The 18,564-nt window shown below is 40.4% G+C and overlaps 1 protein-coding gene across 4 annotated transcripts in view; it reads right to left on the reverse strand.

Moving 5' to 3' along the window:
- The window catches only part of ZNF318 (zinc finger protein 318), a 44,141-nt gene that overhangs the window by 4,932 nt on the left and 20,645 nt on the right, over positions 1-18,564 (reverse strand). The window contains exons 7-10 of one of the 4 annotated variants that reach the window (XM_040473583.1): positions 17,647-17,850; positions 17,088-17,187; positions 16,015-16,133; positions 11,313-15,724 (exon numbers count right to left, since the gene is read on the reverse strand). In XM_040473583.1, the coding sequence (XP_040329517.1) occupies positions 12,416-15,724; positions 16,015-16,133; positions 17,088-17,187; positions 17,647-17,850 (3,732 nt within the window). In that variant the 3' untranslated portion in view covers positions 11,313-12,415. Of the gene's footprint in view, positions 1-5,472; positions 6,495-11,312; positions 15,725-16,014; positions 16,134-17,086; positions 17,188-17,439; positions 17,538-17,646; positions 17,851-18,564 lie in introns of those variants that run through there. The other 3 variants (XM_040473586.1, XM_040473585.1, XM_040473584.1) reach the window with 3 other exon arrangements.

Below are 18,564 nucleotides of genomic sequence, written 5' to 3' on the forward strand. Positions count from 1 at the left end.
CTTTGATGAATTCATCAAAATGCTTTGATGAATGAAAATAAAAATACAACATACCAAAACTCATGGGATGCAGTGAAAACAGTGCCAAGAGGGAAATTATAGCTGTGAAATGTTTTAAAAAAGATCTTAAATCAATAACCTAACTTTACAGCTTGGGGAAACAGGAAAAAAAAAAAGACAACTAAAACTAAAAGACAGTAGGAAGAAAGAAATAATAACGATTAGAGCAGAGATAAATGATATAGGGAACAGAAAAACAATAGAGAATCAATGCAATCAATCAAGAGTTGGTATTTTGAAAAGACTGACAAAATTGGCAAAACTTTAGCTAAATTTACTTAGAAAAAAAGAGAGAAGAGGCAGATAACTAAAATCAGAAATGAGGGACCTGGGTGGCTCAATAGGTTAAGCGTCTGACTCTTGATGTTGGGTCAGGTCATGATCTCATGGTTGTGAGATAGAGCCCCACGTTGGGCTCCATGCTGGGCATAGAGCCTGCTTATGATTCTCTCTCTCTCTCCCTCTGTTCCTCCCCCACCCCCAAAAAGAATAATGGCTTTACTAAAACTGATATGTAGTTGGACAAAAAATTAAAAAATATAAAATCAGAAATGAAAGTGGGACATTACTGCTGACCTCCCAGAAATAAGAAGGTATTATAAGATAACCCTATGAACAACTGTGTAAGTAGGATTTATCCCAGGAATGTAAGGGTGGTAAAACATAAGAAAATCAATCAATGCAATACACAACATTAATATAATGAAAGAAGAAACCCCACTCATAATCATCTCAATTAAAACATAAAAAGTATTTAACACAATTCAACACCTTGTCATGATAAAAACTCTCAGAACATTAGAAACAAAAAGGAATTCCTTCAATATGATAAAGGTCATTTATAAAAAACCTAGAGCTAACATCACAATGGTAAAAAGCTGAAACTTTTCCCCCTAAAATTAGGAAACAGACAAGGATGTCACTTTTACTATTGCTTTTAAACATTGTACTAGAAGTTCTAGCTAAAGCGATTAGGCAAGAAAAAGAAATAAAAGATATCCAAATTGGAAAGGAAACAGTAAAACTATCTCTATTCTCAGATAACATGATCTTATTTATATATAATATATATTATACTATATTAATAATATGTATTTATTTTTTAATATTAATACTATAAAGAGTCCACACACACATTCAGCCAAGTTTCAGGGTATAAGATCAACACATAAAAGTGATTTGTGTTTCTATACCTGCAATAAATAGTCCAAAAGGAAATTAAGAAACAATTCCACTTACAACAGCATACAAAAGAATAAAACACAGAGGAACAGGGGCACCTTGGTGGCTAAGTTGGTTGAGCATCTGACTTCGGCCTAAGTCATGATCTCGTGGTTTGTGGGTTCCAGCCCCACGTTGGGCTCTGTGCTGACAGCTCAGAGCCTGGAGCCTACTTCAGATTCTGTCTCTCTCTCTGCCCCTGCCCCACTCACACTCTGTCTCTGTCTCTCTCTTTCTCTCTCAAAAATAAACATTAAAAAAATTTGAAAATATATATTAAATAAAAAAATACAGAGAATCAAATTTAGCCAAGGACATGAAAGACAAACACAAAAAACTATAAAATATTGCTGAAAGATATTAAAAAAGACCTCAATAAACAAAAAGGCATCCTATCTATGTTCACGGATTGGAAAATTTAATATTGTCAAAATAGCAATGCTATCCAAAGTGATCTACAGATTTAAAACAATTCCTATCAAAATTCCAATGACCCTTTTTGCAGAAATGAAAAGCCAATCTTCAAATTCATATGAAACTGCAAGAGGGCCCGAACAGCAAAACAATCTTGAAGAACAAAGTTGGAAGACTCATACTTCTCAATTTCAAAACTTACTACAAAGCTACAGCGATCAAAATAGAGTAGCACTGGCATCAGGACAGACATGTAAACCACTGGAATAGAACTGAGAGTCCAGAAATAACCATATATCTACAGCCAATCAATTTCAACAAGAATGCCAAGACCATTCAATGTAGAAAAAGCAGTTTCGGGGCGCCTGGGTGGCGCAGTCGGTTAAGCATCCGACTTCAGCCAGGTCACGATCTCGCGGTCTGTGAGTTCGAGCCCCACGTCAGGCTCTGGGCTGATGGCTCAGAGCCTGGAGCCTGTTTCCGATTCTGTGTCTCCCTCTCTCTCTGCCCCTCCCCCGTTCATGCTCTGTCTCTCTCTGTCCCAAAAATAAATAAACGTTGAAAAAAAAAAATTTAAAAAAAAGAAAAAAAAAAGAAAAAGCAGTTTCTTCAATAAATGGTGCTGGAACAACTGTATATTCACATACAAAAGAATGCAGCTGGACCCCTACCCCACACTATATATAAAAATTAAAGTAGATCAACAACCTAAACATAAGAGTTAAAACTAAAAAATTCATAGAAAAAATTGATGGATAAATCTTCATGGTCTTGGATTTGGCAATGATTCTTAAATATTACACCAAACCAACAATAAAAGAAAAAATGGATACACTGGACTTAAAAAAAATTAAAATCTTTTGTGCATCAAAAGAACAAAGTGAAAAGACAGCATACAGCATGGGAGAAAATATCTGCAAATCATGTATCTGATAAAGGTCTAGTATCCAGAATATATAAAGAATCCTTAAAATTCTACAACAAAAGGGCGCCTGGGTGGCTCAGTCAGTTGAGCATCCAACTTTTGATTTCGGCTCAGGTCATGATCACAAAGTTGTGAGATGAAGCCCCGCATTGGGCTCTGCACTGTGTGTGGAGCCTGTTTACGATTCCCCCCCCCATCTCTCTCTCTCTTTCTCTCTCTCTCTCTCTCTCTCCCCCCCCCCGCCCCTCTCCCCCACTTGCGCTCCCTCTCTAAAATACATACACACATACATACATACCATTCTACAACAGAGAAACAAACAACCCAATTAAAAAATGAGCAAAGGGCTTAAGTAGACATTTCTCTAAGGAAGATATATAAATGGCCAAATAGTATATGAAAAGATGTTAAATATCATTAGTTATCAAGGAAAGGTAAATCAAAACCACAATGAAACACTAGGATGGCTATAATATATATAAAAAAGGAAATTAACAAGTGTTATGAATATGGAGAAATTGGAACCATTGTATATTGCTGAAAGGGATGTAAAATGATTCAGGTTCTGTGGAAAAGTTTGGCAGTTCCTCAAAAAGTTAAACATAAAAATAATCACCCAGCAATTCCATTTCTAGTTATATACTGAAAAATAGTGAAAACAGGTACTCAAACACATACTTATTCATGAATGTTCATAGCAGTACAATTCACAATAGCTAAAAGGTGGAAATAACTCAAATACCCATCAATGAATGAATGGACAAACTGTGGTATACACATACAATGGAATATTATTCAGCTATACAAAGTAATGAGCGACTGATACGTGCTACAAAATGGATGAACCTCAAAAACATTATGCTAAGTGAAAGAAACCAGACAGAAAAGGTCACATATCCTATGACTCCATCTATGTGAAATAACCAGAATATGCAAATCCATAGGGACAGAAAGCAGATTGATAATTGCCAGGAGCTGAAGGGAGGTAGGAATGAGAACTAACTGCTTAATAGACACAAGGTTTTATTTTGGGGTGATGAGAATGTATTGGAACTAGACAGAGGTGATGGTTTACAACATTGTGAATGTGCTAAATGTCACTTGTTTATCTCACCTCCATAAAACAAAAACAAAACCAAACAATACCTCAGATAGCAGTCAAGAAAAGTGGTTACATTTCTAAAATATGTGTGTGTGTGTGTGTGTGTGTGTGTGTGTGTGTGTGTGTGTGTAACGTTTATTTATTTATTTATTTTGAGAGAGAGTGCAAGCAAGGGAGGGAAGAGAGATAGGGAGGGAGAGAATCCCAAGCAGGCTCCACATTGTCAATGCAGAGCCCAATGTGGGCTTGAATGAACAGTGGTTACACTTTTGAAAGTGTAGTAACTGGATGAGGACATGAGAGGGGCTTCAGGGGTGTTGGTTATATTCTATCTTTTGATTTGGTTGTTGGTTACCTAGGTGCGTTCATTCCATACAAATTTTTGAGCTTAACACTTGTGATGTGTGTGCTTCTGTTTTCTATATGCACCTTATACTTTAATATAAAACTTCATTTTTAAAATGTTAGAGAGTTGGCCATAGGACCCAGGATATACTCAAGAGAACTGAAAAACTTGTGTCTGCAAACACATGCATACAAATGTTCATGGCAGCATTAATCATATTAGCCAAAAAACAGAAATAACCCCAAATCCCGTCAATTGGTGGATAAACAAAATGTGGTATATCGACGAAGTAGTGTATTTTTCAACCACAAAATACAATGAAGTACTGACACACGGGACAACATGAATGAAGTTTGAAAACATGTTAAATGAAAGAAGCCAGACACAAAAGACCACATTGTATGACTCCATTTATACAAACTACCCAGAACAGGTAAAGCCACTGAGATGGAAAGCAAATTGGTGACTGCCAGCAGCTTTGGGGTAGGGAATAATTGGGAGTGTCTGCTAATGGGTATTTTTTTTGGGGGGGGGTGGTACAAATGTTCTGGAATTAGATAGTGGTGATAGTTGCACAACCCTGAATATATTAAAAACTACTGGACTGTATACTTTAAAATGGTGAATCTTATGTTACAAAAAATTTAACGTTATATGAAATATATTTCAACAAAAAGGCCTTAAGTATCTTATCATTATAATATGTGTGAACTCTAGCATATCAAATAAAAGTTCAGAGGGAAAATATTACTCTAAAAATGTTTCCTTTCTAGGGGTGCCTGGGTGGCTCAGTCGGTTAAGTGTCCAACTTTGGCTCAGGTCACAATCTTGTTGTCTGTGGGTTTGAGCCCCACATCAGGCTCTGTGCTGACAGCTCGGAGCCTGGAGCCTGCTTCGATTCTGTGTCTCCCTTTCACTCGGCCCCTCCCCTGCTCACATCTGTCTGTCTTTCTCTCTCTCTCTCTCAAAAATAAACATTAACAAATTAAAAATTAAAAAAAATAGTAAAATAAAATAAATAAAAATGTTCCCTTTCCCCCTGCTCATCCCCCAGATCAGCACATCTTAAAGGCGGACCTCAGATACCACTGGAGAATGCAAGCAGGAAGCTAGGAATGAAAGCTGTGACCAAACACCTGATTGTCCCTGAACAGAGGAATGTGGTAGCTGATGAGAAACAGATCTTAGGTTGAAGCAAGGGAGAGAAAGTAGAAAGTGGTGGTGACAAAGTGTTGGCAGCCCTGGCACCAGAATGCTTTCCATTGCTTCATCCACAGGGTCATACCTTAGGAATGAGTAGTCCTTAACTGACAGAAGCTCAACAGCCAGAGGCCCTGAGATACTTTTTACCCCTTATCCCCTTACTTCTTATTCCTTTGGTGGCTTTGGTTGTATATTATGCAGTTCTTTGTACTTGTAGTGTTACAAGTATTCCCCAAACTTACCCAAACCACAGATTTATTTGGGTAGTAAATTAGACCTCTGGGACTCTAAAAATGCCTGGATTTACAAATCATGAAAAAAAGTAGGCTGAGTTTTAAGGGCAAATCTGGATCAGGGGGAGCTCAGATTTAAATGAATCTCAGAGTTTAAAGGACTTAAAGGTCAGCTAAAATTTTATTTGATTTTGGTTTTCTTCCTCCACAGTCCCAAAGTGCAAAAAGGAGTAAATAAAGTACCTACTAGCATTTTAGATAGAGAGTAAGGGGTTTCCCTGGTAGTTTGAAACGATGCTTGCCTGCTTCTGTGTACTAGATGTTTCAGTGAGTGTAGGAGAGGTAGTAAGTCTGAATGAAAACTGGTAGACAGTGGTCCTGAAGTCAGAAATCCTGAAGTCAGGATTTTTCAAACACTACCTTTTGTGATTGTCTCCCCATCCCTCTGCCTCGTTTGTCCATTCATACCCCACTCCTCTAAGAACATGCCAAATTTTTACCTTGATTCTTAAATGGACAAGAATGAAACTGAGACAGTAGATGTTCTACTTGCTGGGAACACTGGGACCCCTGGATCCAGGATGGATGAGAAGATCTGAACTCCACAGCTTTAACGTAAGTGTGGCACAAAATGAGAGATGGAAGTTAGGAGATAATTGGAGATGAGGAGTGGCAAGTTTAAAATATACATCTATATGCCTATCCTTATCTTGTCCCTATTCTACTGCTACAAAAATACAGACATACATACTTGCTCACCCAATTCACCACTTCCTGGCAGTTAAAAACACAGGGTCTTCTCCACAACCCATTCCTGCCCCAGCAGTCATACCCACCTTCTGAAAGTCAGACCTTAGAGGTGAGTACCTACTGGCCCCAAGGGCGCTCATCATTTCTTTGGTCTCTGTGGCTTCTATCCCTACCTCCCTGAGGCAGAGATGTCTTCTGCAGTCCTTCCTTCTGGAAATCTGAAGACTTCTGCAATTGCTCCTGAAAAGAAAGGAAGAGAGGCGGGCAAAAGTCAGTAAACATCTTCATAATCATCCTTATGTAGGCAGGCTGTTGGAGAGCTGGGTGGAACTTTAGCAGGGGCAGAGTATCAGAGGAGATGAAAGAAAATACCTCAATATGCTTGACTTTACCTCTTTGCCATCTTTCTCCATATCCTCTATCATGTAACTCTGCCTCTACTTGCACCCTGCTTATTCACTTCCCTTAAACATGCTCATTTCCATTGTTTTCTACAAAACACCTTTCTCTCCTGATCTTCCACCAGTGGAATGGACAAAAGCCTATAAAGCTTTTAATCAATACATCTAGATATGAATTAACTTTTATCCTCTTGAATGCAGCAAAGACTTTGTGGTATCTTTTGTGTACCTGCATTAAGCTTTGTGAAGACAAGTAGCTCAATTTATAGTATTTTATGGCCAAATGCTTGTATACTTGGAAATACATAAACAGCTAAACAGAGGTGGGGGCAACAGAAAGGGAAGAGGAAAAGAGAAACAAGAAAAGAATAATATTCTTCAAGAATGGAGGCTGAAGAATGTACATTGCCCAGCCCTGATGGGAATACAGGAATTTAGGGAGTCTTGAAGGAAAAGCAGCAGGACCTATTTATAATGATAGAGAACTGGTAAGAAGAATGAAGACAGGGATCCACTGAGTGAAAGAGACACATATTTAAAAATACACACACAAAGGAAAAAAAAAACAAACAAACCTGGTCTACAATTCCACAGCACCAGATAACCCTTACTGACATAAAGTTACATATTTTACGTGTATGTGTGAGTGTACTTATTTTATATGTGCGTGAAATATTTATATTTTATATAAAATGGTCAGGATGTTGAAACAAAAATAGAGAGTAAGAAGTGAAAGCATCCCTCCTCCTTCTACCAACAGCAAACTTTTTGCTTTTTTTTTGTTTCCTTCCGGAAATCAAATGGCAGCTTGGCTTAGTTTTTATGAGGTGACAAAGAGGATGTTGTGCCAAATCAGAGATGTGGGTTTGACTGACTGACTTCAACGCGCCTATAAAATCCGGCTGGAAGGAGAAAGGTAGCCATCTGAAAATTAGAGTCCAAAAGTCTTTTATTGGTAACTCTAAGGTCAGTTTATCCCCATTCCTACCCTCAATTTTTCTTCTAGGAGCTTCAGGGGCAGTGTGTCCCCCTCCTGGCCAGAATGCTGTTCAAATGAAGAGGCCACTGGCAGCCTTGATATGCATTTGCTGTTATAGACAATGCTTTGTATACAAAGATCCAGGACAGAAGCAGTCTTTTGGAGTGCTAAGTACCCAACAAATACAATCAGCAGTTTGCAGCTTTTACCCACTTATAAATTGCCGAGTATTCAAAATCAGTTAACAAAAAATAGCTACTATTACCACATTGATTCTTTTAACAAATTTTTATTGAGCACTCTTATGTGGGTCAGGCAACTGTGCACTGGGAATACAATCATGAAAAAACTAAGCAAAGACAAACTTCTTGCTTTGGAGAGTTTATAATCTAGTTGTGGGGGAAGGCATATATTGATCAAATAAACACATAAATGTAAAATTAAAACATTAATTGCTACAATGAAAACATACAGAGTCCTCTGAAAGTGTATAAGCATTGAAGGCAAACCAGGATGGGAGTGATTTTTTTTTTAAATGATAGATTTTCATTATCAGTTCCAGTGCTTGGCTTATCAATGAACAGTTACCATATACAGAACTTTTTTGGTTAAAAATTCCATAAACATTATTACAAAATTAAACTCTAAAGAAATGTGTTCACAATCCCAAACTATTTTCATTTGTCCATGTTCTCACAAAATTGTTAATAAATGAAGACCTTGCTTAGGTTCTCTCTTATCCCAAGCTTGGTAGGTATGTTTTGTTAAGGTGAAAACCAAGGTTTAGGGATATTTACTTTCTTTTTTATTATTTTTATTATTTTTTTTTTTTTTAATGTTTATTTATATTTGAGACAGAGAGAGACAGAGCATGAACGGGGGAGTGTCAGAGAGAGAGGGAGACACAGAATCTGAAGCAGGCTCCGGGCTCTGAGCTGTCAGCACAGAGCCCAATGCGGGGCTCGAACTCACGAACCATGAGATCATGACCTGAGCCGAAGTCGGACGCCCAACCGACCGAGCCACCCAGGCGCCCCAGGATATTTATTTTCTACATAAGCTCTAGATCCAACATAGGGCTTGAACTCATGGCCCCAATATCAAGAGATGCATACTCTACTGACTGAGCCAGCCAGGTGCCTCGGGTGTATTTTTTAAAAACCCATCTCACAGGGTGCTTCGATGGCTCAGTTGGTTGAGCATCCAATTTTGGCTCAGGTCATGATCTCATGAGTTCAAGTACCATATCAGGCTTGCTGCTGTCAGCACAGAGCCTGCTTCAGATCCTCTGTCCCTCTCTCTTTGCCCCTCTCCTGCTTATGCTCTCTCTCTTAAAAATAATCATTAAAAAAAAAAATACCCATCTCACTTCTTTATAGGCTGTCTCCTCTCTGAACATGCCTCTTTTTATTTTTTAAACACATACTTAATGTCCCTATAGGATGCCTGTTTTTGTATGTCCAACCATCCCTGCTGCCCAACGCCTCACCATTCTTCCGCAGTCCCTGAATCTGGCAGTTGATAAATGGACATATGTCCTGGCATGCTTTGGTACCAAAGCATTAGCTAGCTTTTTGATTTTAATTTTTTTAGAGATGAAGCTGTATTAGGTAAAATGGGAATACTTACCACAAAGATTAAGAGTATTATTTGCCCTGTGAATAGGAGGAAGATGGCTTATGAAGCAAAAGGTCTCCATTCACAAAGCCAAGTGGAATTTGGGGGGGTTATTTACACAAATTAGGTAAAATTAGGTTTCCCCAAATTTAAACCTAACTACTGATAATTTGTTTTCACAGTTGAGAGATTCCAAAAAAAAGTTTCTGATGTTTGCAGAATATTAAAATAGTTATCTCTGACACCATAAGCGACATATAAAGATTAGGGCCCACTCCTTGCATGTGCCTGTCTCCTAAGGTGAACATTTATTCAGTGCTGTGATAGTGCTGAATAAAAATAGGCCCTACTTTTAGATGCTGGCAACTGGGTTAGAGTTCTGCCTTTCCTATCACAAGGCTTCTCTGGATGGGCTCAAAGCTAGATCCTACTGATCAAAGAGAAAGCCAGCAACACTTCCTGCCCAGACTACAGAATCCTAAAGGCTCTCCTTCTTCTAGTTCAAGGCAGATATGAAGAATACTATTGTTTCTTACAAGTAGGAATCCACTCACTATTCCAGAAAAAGCCTGAAGTTATCAAGTACAAGAAAATAATTCAAAGTACTCCAGCCACAGCTACTTGAATTAGTTCTGTACTGCCTAGATTTTGCCTCTTTTCTCTTCCCTACTGTTCTCCAGTGTCCCTCTCCTAACCTAAAGAGGAAGATTCTGACTCCCTCAGATATAGAATAAGGGTAAGAGATCTGGACAAGATTAACCCCTCTCCACTCTAAACCCAACCATCTGTCCCCAAAGGGAGATGAACTCACTAAGTAATATCTGGCATTTTAAACTCTTAGGTTCTCTGATTCCTGTAGATAGGCTGCCAGAATAGGGAAGGAGTAGTTCTCCAGAAAAACAAATACATCTCAGAAGCTCACCTGGGTTTACGTTCATCTAAAGGGCACCTTCTGAGTCAGTCTATGGTCTCTGGGCCAGAAAAGTGCATTAAACTCAAGCTTCAGCCTAAAAAGCAGGCCTAGGAAGACTACTAGGGATGGCATGACCCTGGATACATTTGGTGCTGCAATGGAGATAATGATCCTCATCTTAAAGGAGGGAAAAAAAAAATCCCTGTCGCACAGTGAGGTGTGGTAACTTGTCCAATATCACAGCAAGGCAAATGGCTGAGGAACATTCAAGGACTTAACTCTCCTAAATATGTGCCCTTTCCACAACATGAACAACAACAAAGGCCAGGACATCTTCTAAGTAGACATTAGTCAAGGCTTTAGAAAAAGTAAATAGCCTCCCCAAACTCAACCTAGGATTCTGCAGCTCTGCACACAAGTTAACAGGGGAAAAAATTCCTAGGAAAAAAGATCAGCAACTTTGCATTATTTTTGAGGGAGTGGGTAGAAAACAAGACTCTGAAGCCTCTGTTGAGCCAGGTTATAAATTTCTAACAAGAAAGTAAAGAGAAAACTGGGACAGAGATCAGAATATCTGAGGACTGGGGGGATGGTTAAGCACCCGACTTTGGCTCAGGTCATGATCTCACGGCTCGTGAGTTCGAGCCCTGTGTTGGACTCTGTGCTGACAGCTCGGAGCCTGGTGCCTGCTTCAGATTCTGTGTCTCCCTCTCTCTCTCTCTGCCCCTCCCTTGCTCATGCGCTGTCTCACTCAAAAATAAACATTAAAAAAAAGAAAAGAAAAGAAAAAAATCTGAGGACTAAGCTTTCTGATCCCCAAGAGCACCTTCAGCAAGAACATGAATGTTCTATGGGGAGCTCAGCTTCCAGAGCACAGGGAGAGCCAATATAAGAGTTTATGAAAAGCTTCACAATAGGAAGATACCAAAACCAGACCACTATTGCCTACTCACTACCCACCCAGGCAGCACTGGGCACAGACTACATAATTTAACAATCTGACATGATGGAAGCAGCCCTAACAAATGGGGGGGAAAAAACGACTGGGAGGGAGGAGATAGACAACAGGACGGCAGGAGTTCATTGTTCTAGTTTTCCTGTGGAGTTCAAATGTGTGTGGTTTTCAAAACAAAATCCAGAAAGAAACATGAGGTTAATGCATTTATTCCAAGTAATTAACACATTAAAAATAAAATTAAACTTGTCCAAGCCAACTTATAAATTCTTTAATCTTTTGAACAAAATGTACAACCCCAAACATCACACTATGGTGGAAATAACTTGGGAAAGGGAGAGGTAGAGGAAAGAACACATACGGATTGTGGAACAGAGAATGAGTCCAATCCCAAAACAAGTTTCAGCTCTTCTATCTCTTCAGAACAGAAATGGCTGCTACACAATTTAACACAAAATGTTACTGGATCACAATACAATGAACACAAAGGCTGTCTCAAAAATAAAAGTGACCCAAAAAGCATATCTGCTCCTGGCATTGAGCCATGAATAAGCCTTACCGATTTGTCGTCTTCCAAAAGTGAACCTGCTAGATTTTCTTCGTTTATTGAGGCTCTTTCCAAACAGGTTTGTGGGTTAGCAGGACCATTTCAAGCAAAGGCAACAGGATAAAGGAAGTGTGGGGTTGACATGGCACAAGGAAGTAAACAGTAAACAAAAGAGCTACTCACGCTGCATTTCAAACAATGTTAAGGCAGGCCCATCCAAATGGAAGCCTAAGAGATGAACAATCCTTCCTTCATTAGTTTTCCATTTCAGCAGGCTTTCTGGTGTTTCTCCCAGAGATCCATCAGCTGCCCAGGAAATTGGGTAGGAATACAACATAGCAATCGAAGTCAGCTGTCTCCCTCCTCCCCCACATTCCAGAAATGGCAGAGTCAAAGCCAAAATACAATCAATCAAAGCACACTATGTGGTGAGCCAGACAGACATTTGATTTTAATGACAAAGTAGGAGAAAGCAAATTGGCAAAAAATAAAAATAATAATAATAACAGAAAAATACTTTTTTACAGATATGTATAGAAGTTATGACTGATTTGTCTGGTATCTTAAGAAAAAAGGAAAAAAAAGGAAAGAGGTAAACTTTTGGCTTCCATGAACATTTACTGTAAGATGCTTACTGCATCTCTTGGTGTAGGTTCCAGATGAGATAGCCAACTAGTCCTGGATCATCTGGGCACCTGATTTCTAGAAGCCAATTTGATTCATCCACAAGTAGCTCTGGATGTGTACTTTTAGTCATGAACACTGGATTCTGTGTGGTCCTGGGTGGCAGCAACTGAAGCTTCTTGTGCAGTTATTTCCTGAGGGACCATACTGCCTCCAACTATTTGCTCCCTTGTAGGAGACCCTGAAGCCAGAGATTTTGCCAAATTCAAAGGGTGGTCAGTGTCCTCATCTACTTGAGGAATTGCTAGGTGTGTGATGGATACTTTCGGTATTTCTAGCTGTAGTGGTCCCGTCTCCGGGGAACTACACTTAGGAGGGTCACCTGGCTCAGAAAGAGGAGAACATATCTTCTCTTTTTGAACTCCAGATGTCCGTGTGACAAATTCAACAAGGTCTGGAAGGCAAGGAGATGGCCCAAGGCCTGCAGGATTAATTGTTTCCGATTCCAATCTGAGTGAATCTTGTTTTTCTAATTGAGAAGTTTCTTCCACTTCTTCAGGCATCATTCCTCCTGCTAATAGGTCAAGTGCTTGGTGTGTTCCCTCTAAGCTCCCCAAACCAAGGTTAACATTTTCTATAGGAAGTCCAGTTTTCAAAATGTTAGGGGTGATCCTTCCACTTCTGGGATTAGATGAGTTTTGTTCACCTTCTGCTCCAAAGTTAAGCACCAGGGTTTTGGGAGAATCTAATGGAAACTCAGAAAAGGATGGGATTGGTTCCAAGTCAGGGAGAGTGGAGGGATTACATCCTATAGGTGACATAGAATTTTCTTCACACACTTTCTGAGACAGGGCATTTGGGGATCTATGTGCTTGGTCTACCCGAGTATTGCAGAAATCAACACCCATATCCCCCAGGTTCCCCAGGGCAGCAAGCTCTTCTACTTTTAAGTCTGTAACTGCAAAGTCTTCTAAGGCCTTGCTTTCTATTGTCACTGTTAATTCTGGATGGACATCTTGTAGCTCCAGAGTTTCTGTTTCTGGTTTCTCTGGGCTCTTCCAGGTCTCTGACTTATTATTTTCATCCCAAACAGTCAGTTCATAAATCATTTTACCCTGCAAGTCTTTTGATCTTTCTCTCTGGAGTTTGAGGCTTCTGTAACTTGTCCTGGAAGAAGATTCTGGAGCTGAATTTTCTAGCCACTCTTCATTACCAGTTGAAACTCCTTGTTCCTGTGCACTATCTGTTAAACACATATCTGATCTGGCTGGGGACTGGAGAAGCAATTCCGGAGCAGAAACTTTCACAGGTATATCTTGTGGGTTCTGGAGTAAAGACCTAGCTTCTGGTGGAAATGAGTCTATTTTTGCCTTTGTAGAAGAGAGAGCCTGTGCACTCAAGTCACTCACTACTTTACTTTGAGTTTCACTTACTGTCATCAATTTCCTGGACTGTTCAGCCTTTTTGTCAGTCATCTGCAACTCAGACTGTTCTATTTCTCCCTCCCATGTACATCTGTCCCCACGGTTCAAATTAGAATCCTCTATGCTATTGGGCCCAGCACTGATACCTGTTTCCTCTCCTACCATCCCTTCAGAAAGCTTTGGTCTCTTTTCTCTTAGTTTATTGTTTACCTCTACCTCACTTTCTTCACAATCCTTAGATTTGTGGAGCTCTTGAATTTCCTCATCCTGGTTACCAGAGTCTATAAGGTGGGTTTCTACCAACTTCTGAGATTCCATGATATGACAGTGCATATCTGACAGCTGAGGGGCTGGCTCTACACCTGGTGGTCCTGGTTCTCTGAGATCAAGCTCGATTTTTCCTCCTGGAGATATATCCCTATTAGTATCACTCTGGAAGGAGCTAGAAGTCCACATGGCCAAAGTATCTGTCTTTGGGGTAATAGTTTCGTAAGGCCTGCTTTGGCACAACCTTGTTAGAGGCTGTAGGAATCCATAGCCACTGCCTCTGTTTTCTGAGTCTGTGTGTTCTACAACTGACCATTTCCCTAGAGACACCAGAGTTTTTGCAGTGGGCTTTTCAGGAGCAGAGATCAAACTTCTATCTGGAGGCAATCCCTCTTGGGATGTACTGTTGTTCAAAGTGGAAGTGGAAGAGGTGTCTGAACTTTCGACTCTAGAAAGATTGCTATTTTCCCCATTGGCCAATAGACCGCCACTCAGCTTAGTCTCAGGGGCCCCCTTTCCACCACTACTGTAGAATATATCATATAGGTCCTTAGCATTGGCTGTGGCTAAGCATGAATTTCGCTTTTCCAATTTTTTGGCTTGTTCACTGAACACACTTGAGAGGGGAGGTGGAGGACGCACTAACACAGAGAAGAGGGTCTGGTCTCGGTCACTCTCACTCACCCCAGGAGCTGTCTCATCGGAAGGAATGGCAGCTGGCTGTGCTGACGCCATGATGGCTACTGGCAACACAGGATTCAAAATGTTAGGACCCAGGAAGCCAGGGCTGAGAGTGTGAGATACAGCTGGGTTTGATTTGACTGGAGCCAAGACAGCATTTGTCTGAGCAGGAGATGGAGAAGCTAGATGAGGTATAACTGGGGGTGGCGGAGGTGGTGGCGGAGGGGGTGGTGGAGGAGGTGGTAGCACTTGTTCAGGTATATGGGATGGTTCATTCTTTTCAGCCAGTACCATTTTTTCCTCTGGAGACCCTTTTAGAATCACCTCTTCCCCACCAAATGCTTTGGAGATGATATCAGGAGGCAAGAGAAGATCAGCTGAAGACTCTTTAACCACTGGCAGAGGCTTAGCAGTAGTTCCAGAGGACTTGATGGAAAGAAAGGTGTTAAGAGGAGCTGGCTTGCTCACTGTGGCTGAACCAGACTTGCGGAGTACTGTGGATGGGATAGGCAGGTTGGGTCGGATCTTAGTCTGGGTTGAAGTTGTCACAACGGGCATCCAAGGGCTCGTATGTGCAACAACTGTTTTCCCAGAGAGCTTGATTTTGATGGGCTTTGCCTTCCCAGCCTCAGCTTTCCCATCCTCTTTGTCCTTACTGTTTTCCACAACCTCTTCCTTAGGAATACTTGGGACCATTGAACTTTTTTCCTCCTCTTTTTCTGGCTTCTTCCAGCTGAATTTCCCAAAAGATGTTGGTGATTCTTTCTTTACCTCTTCCTTTAATTGCAGTTTGATGCTACCCTTCCTTTTATTTTCAGCCTTTTCAGGGGAGTTCCCACCCTCAGAGAGTTGGTCCTCTAATTCCTCAGAGACTCTGTCATCCTCTTTTACTTCCTTCAAGACCTTTGCCTTTTTTTCTTTCTTCTCCTCCTTTGGTTTCTCACTAAGTTTGCGCTTTAGCTCGTTCTGCCGTCGCCGTTCTGTCTCTAGGACCACAGCCAAGCCAGCTTGGCGGTCTAGATTCCGCCGCTCCTCATACAATGGGTTTTCAACCACATATTTCTGGGAAGAGAAAACATAAAGGCTCAACAACTGGTCAAAATACAATAAGAAAGAAAATCTTGGCCCTGCTACTACTGGAATTCAATTGGTAGAAACCCCTAGAGTCATCTTCTTCAAGGATATAGATGGTTCTACCAGGTCAGCATCTCTTATTAAGACTGACAAGAACTTCCTAGAGATTACACGGAATTTGAAGTATTAACAACTTTTTCTGGCTCTGAAGTGGTTTGACAAAGTCAAAAGGATTACTGGAGAAAGTAGGAAACTCCACAACTACTACAAAGACCAACCTTGTATTTCTCATTGTGTTGGTGACCCTTCACATGTTGCTCTCCGGAAATTGGATCCCCCAAAAATTCCTCACAGAGCTGGCAGTAATATCCAGTGATGGGAATCAGAAACTCAGACCCTGGAAGAAGTAGAAGTCAAGAAAATAAGTCATTCCCACCCAGGATGTCAGTAAAGGAAATCCCACTTCCCTTTGCAGTAAAAAAGTTAATGGTATATAGGACCTTACCCACTTTCCAGTCAGAAGTGGCATTTAGATTAATCCAAATGGCACAGTTTTCCCAATTTAAAGCTTCAACTCAGGACCTCTAGCCCTTCTACCTCTTGGGAACACTAACTGGTTAATTCAGGAGTTTTCTGTGCCAGACTCATTTCTGTTGTTGACTCTCCTCAAACTCCAACTACCACTAAGCATTGCAGGTTGCTAGCTCAGTACCATTTGTATGAAGATCTCTCATGTTGGTATTAATGACTCAGGAATCTACCTTCTATAGATCTAAAGGATGGAGCAGCGTTGACTACTTACAAAGGTAAGAAATTGAGAAGTAAAAAGACACAAGAAACTTTCTACTTCTCAACTTATCCCCAATAACAACTACTCAAAAATATTTTCTAGTTCCTAGTTGAAAAGGCAGTTAAATTACCATACCTTTTACTGTTCTTTATTTACGTGGACTCTAAATAAATGAGATTTTAGTGCATAAATCAGTGACGAAAAAAAGTATACATATATTAAAAAAAATTTTTTTTAAGTAGGCTCCATGCCCAACATGGGGACTGAACGCATAACCCTGAGATCAAGAGCTGCATGCTCTACCAACTGAGCCAGTAGTATGTGGTATGTATATGTAACATGTGTTAGAATTTTGGCCATATGAGTAGAGAGCATTCTTGTCTTACAGATCTCTATTTCTTTAGACTCTAGTACACTGTTTTGCACATAGAAGGCATTCTTACACCGTTGTTAACAAAACAGTTATGTCTCATCCTATGCTGCTTCCTAGTACCTAGTTCAGGGACACCTCTTCTTTGGCTAAATGTAAGGAAACTACAAGTGGAGCCAGGGGGAACATACCTTTTGCAGGAACAGTTATCTTGTCAGTACGTTTTACAGCATCTTGCTTGGCCTCACTCTGGGTCTTTGAAGCCCAAGGTCTGTTGTAGGGATCCAGTGTCTATTTGCAAGAGGCAGAGGTGCTCACATAACAGCACTAAAACTCAATGACCCCTTTTCTTTCCTTTTTCTCCCCCACACCAGGGGGGACCAGAAGCCCCCAGGTACCCACCCCCACCCTCTCTGCGAACTGTTTAAACGGAAATCACCTGTGGAAAAGGTAAACACATGTTAGAGCAAGTACTAGCAATAGATAAAATGAAACAAATAATCAGGTACTCAAGGAATCAAAAGAGGCAGAAGCCTCACTTACACTTGTCATGGTGTTTAGTTACAGGCAGGTCCCCTGGACTGAGCCCTGGGGATGGTGTCTCCTTTGTTGGTATCTCTTGGCTCTTCAGATTGGGGCTCCTGCCCATATGAGAATGTTTCATTTTCCAGCTTTGTAATGCAGATGGGGGTATAGACGTTTGAGGGGAAGGAGGGCGAGAATGGAAAGAACAGTGGGCATGATACCTACCTGTGTGTGCTTCTTATTGTGCATATGAGTGAAGAAGTCAAACATGGTCCCACAGATGGTGTTGCAGTCTTTGCACCAGTGATTGCCAGCATCATAATACTCATAGGCAGCAATGGGCTGATCAGAATGCTTAGTAGCTGGCTGGAGGCTCTCAGCAGGCTTGGGGCTCTTAGTATGGGAATTCTCACTGTTTATTTTGGATTCCTAGAGGGAAAACACCTGCACTCAGAAGGAATTCAAGGTAGTCTAGACCTGTCTTCTCTCAGAAAGAGCAAGCAGCTTACCACTATAATAGATACAGGGCCATATGACCGTATTTCCAGGGCCTAAATCTATATAAACCAGGGAAAACCCGAGAAATCTGTCTGCAAGGCTCAAACAGAACTAGACTCCATAGTGCTGCCTTACCAGGGAGAATACATCATAATGGAATATACTTACTTATGTATCCCAAAATATTTAGAAAAATACTCAATATTATGGAAACACTGGCTGCCTCTGGAGAAGGAAGTAGAGAACAAAGATGGACAGGAGTCTTTTTATTATATACCCTTTGGTAGATGTTGAATGTGTTCTCTATGCAATTAAATATGTTAAATTTAAAAATCATAATGACAACTATGAAGAAAAGAAAAAACAATATGGAAAAGGTAACTGACAGGTTAAGCAAATGCAGAAAACAAGTCAAAGTCACATCCAGGGACACAAAACTGGAGAGCAGGGTGGGCACTGTGCACAGATAAAGCAGACAGTCATCTACATGGAATGACTTAAAAGAATCTGGGTAAAATATTTCAAACTGCCTAAAATACCATCTTTAGAATTTAACACCTTTGAGTTAATGTGAATCCTCTTTTAAAACATATCAACTCCCCAGATTAAGTTATCAGTAATAAATACTTTAATATGAATTCATGT

The sequence above is a fragment of the Herpailurus yagouaroundi genome, unplaced genomic scaffold, assembly GCF_014898765.1.
Source record: "Herpailurus yagouaroundi ecotype Mexico unplaced genomic scaffold, PumYag 139, whole genome shotgun sequence".
In the NCBI taxonomy this organism is placed as follows: Eukaryota; Metazoa; Chordata; class Mammalia; order Carnivora; family Felidae; genus Herpailurus; species Herpailurus yagouaroundi.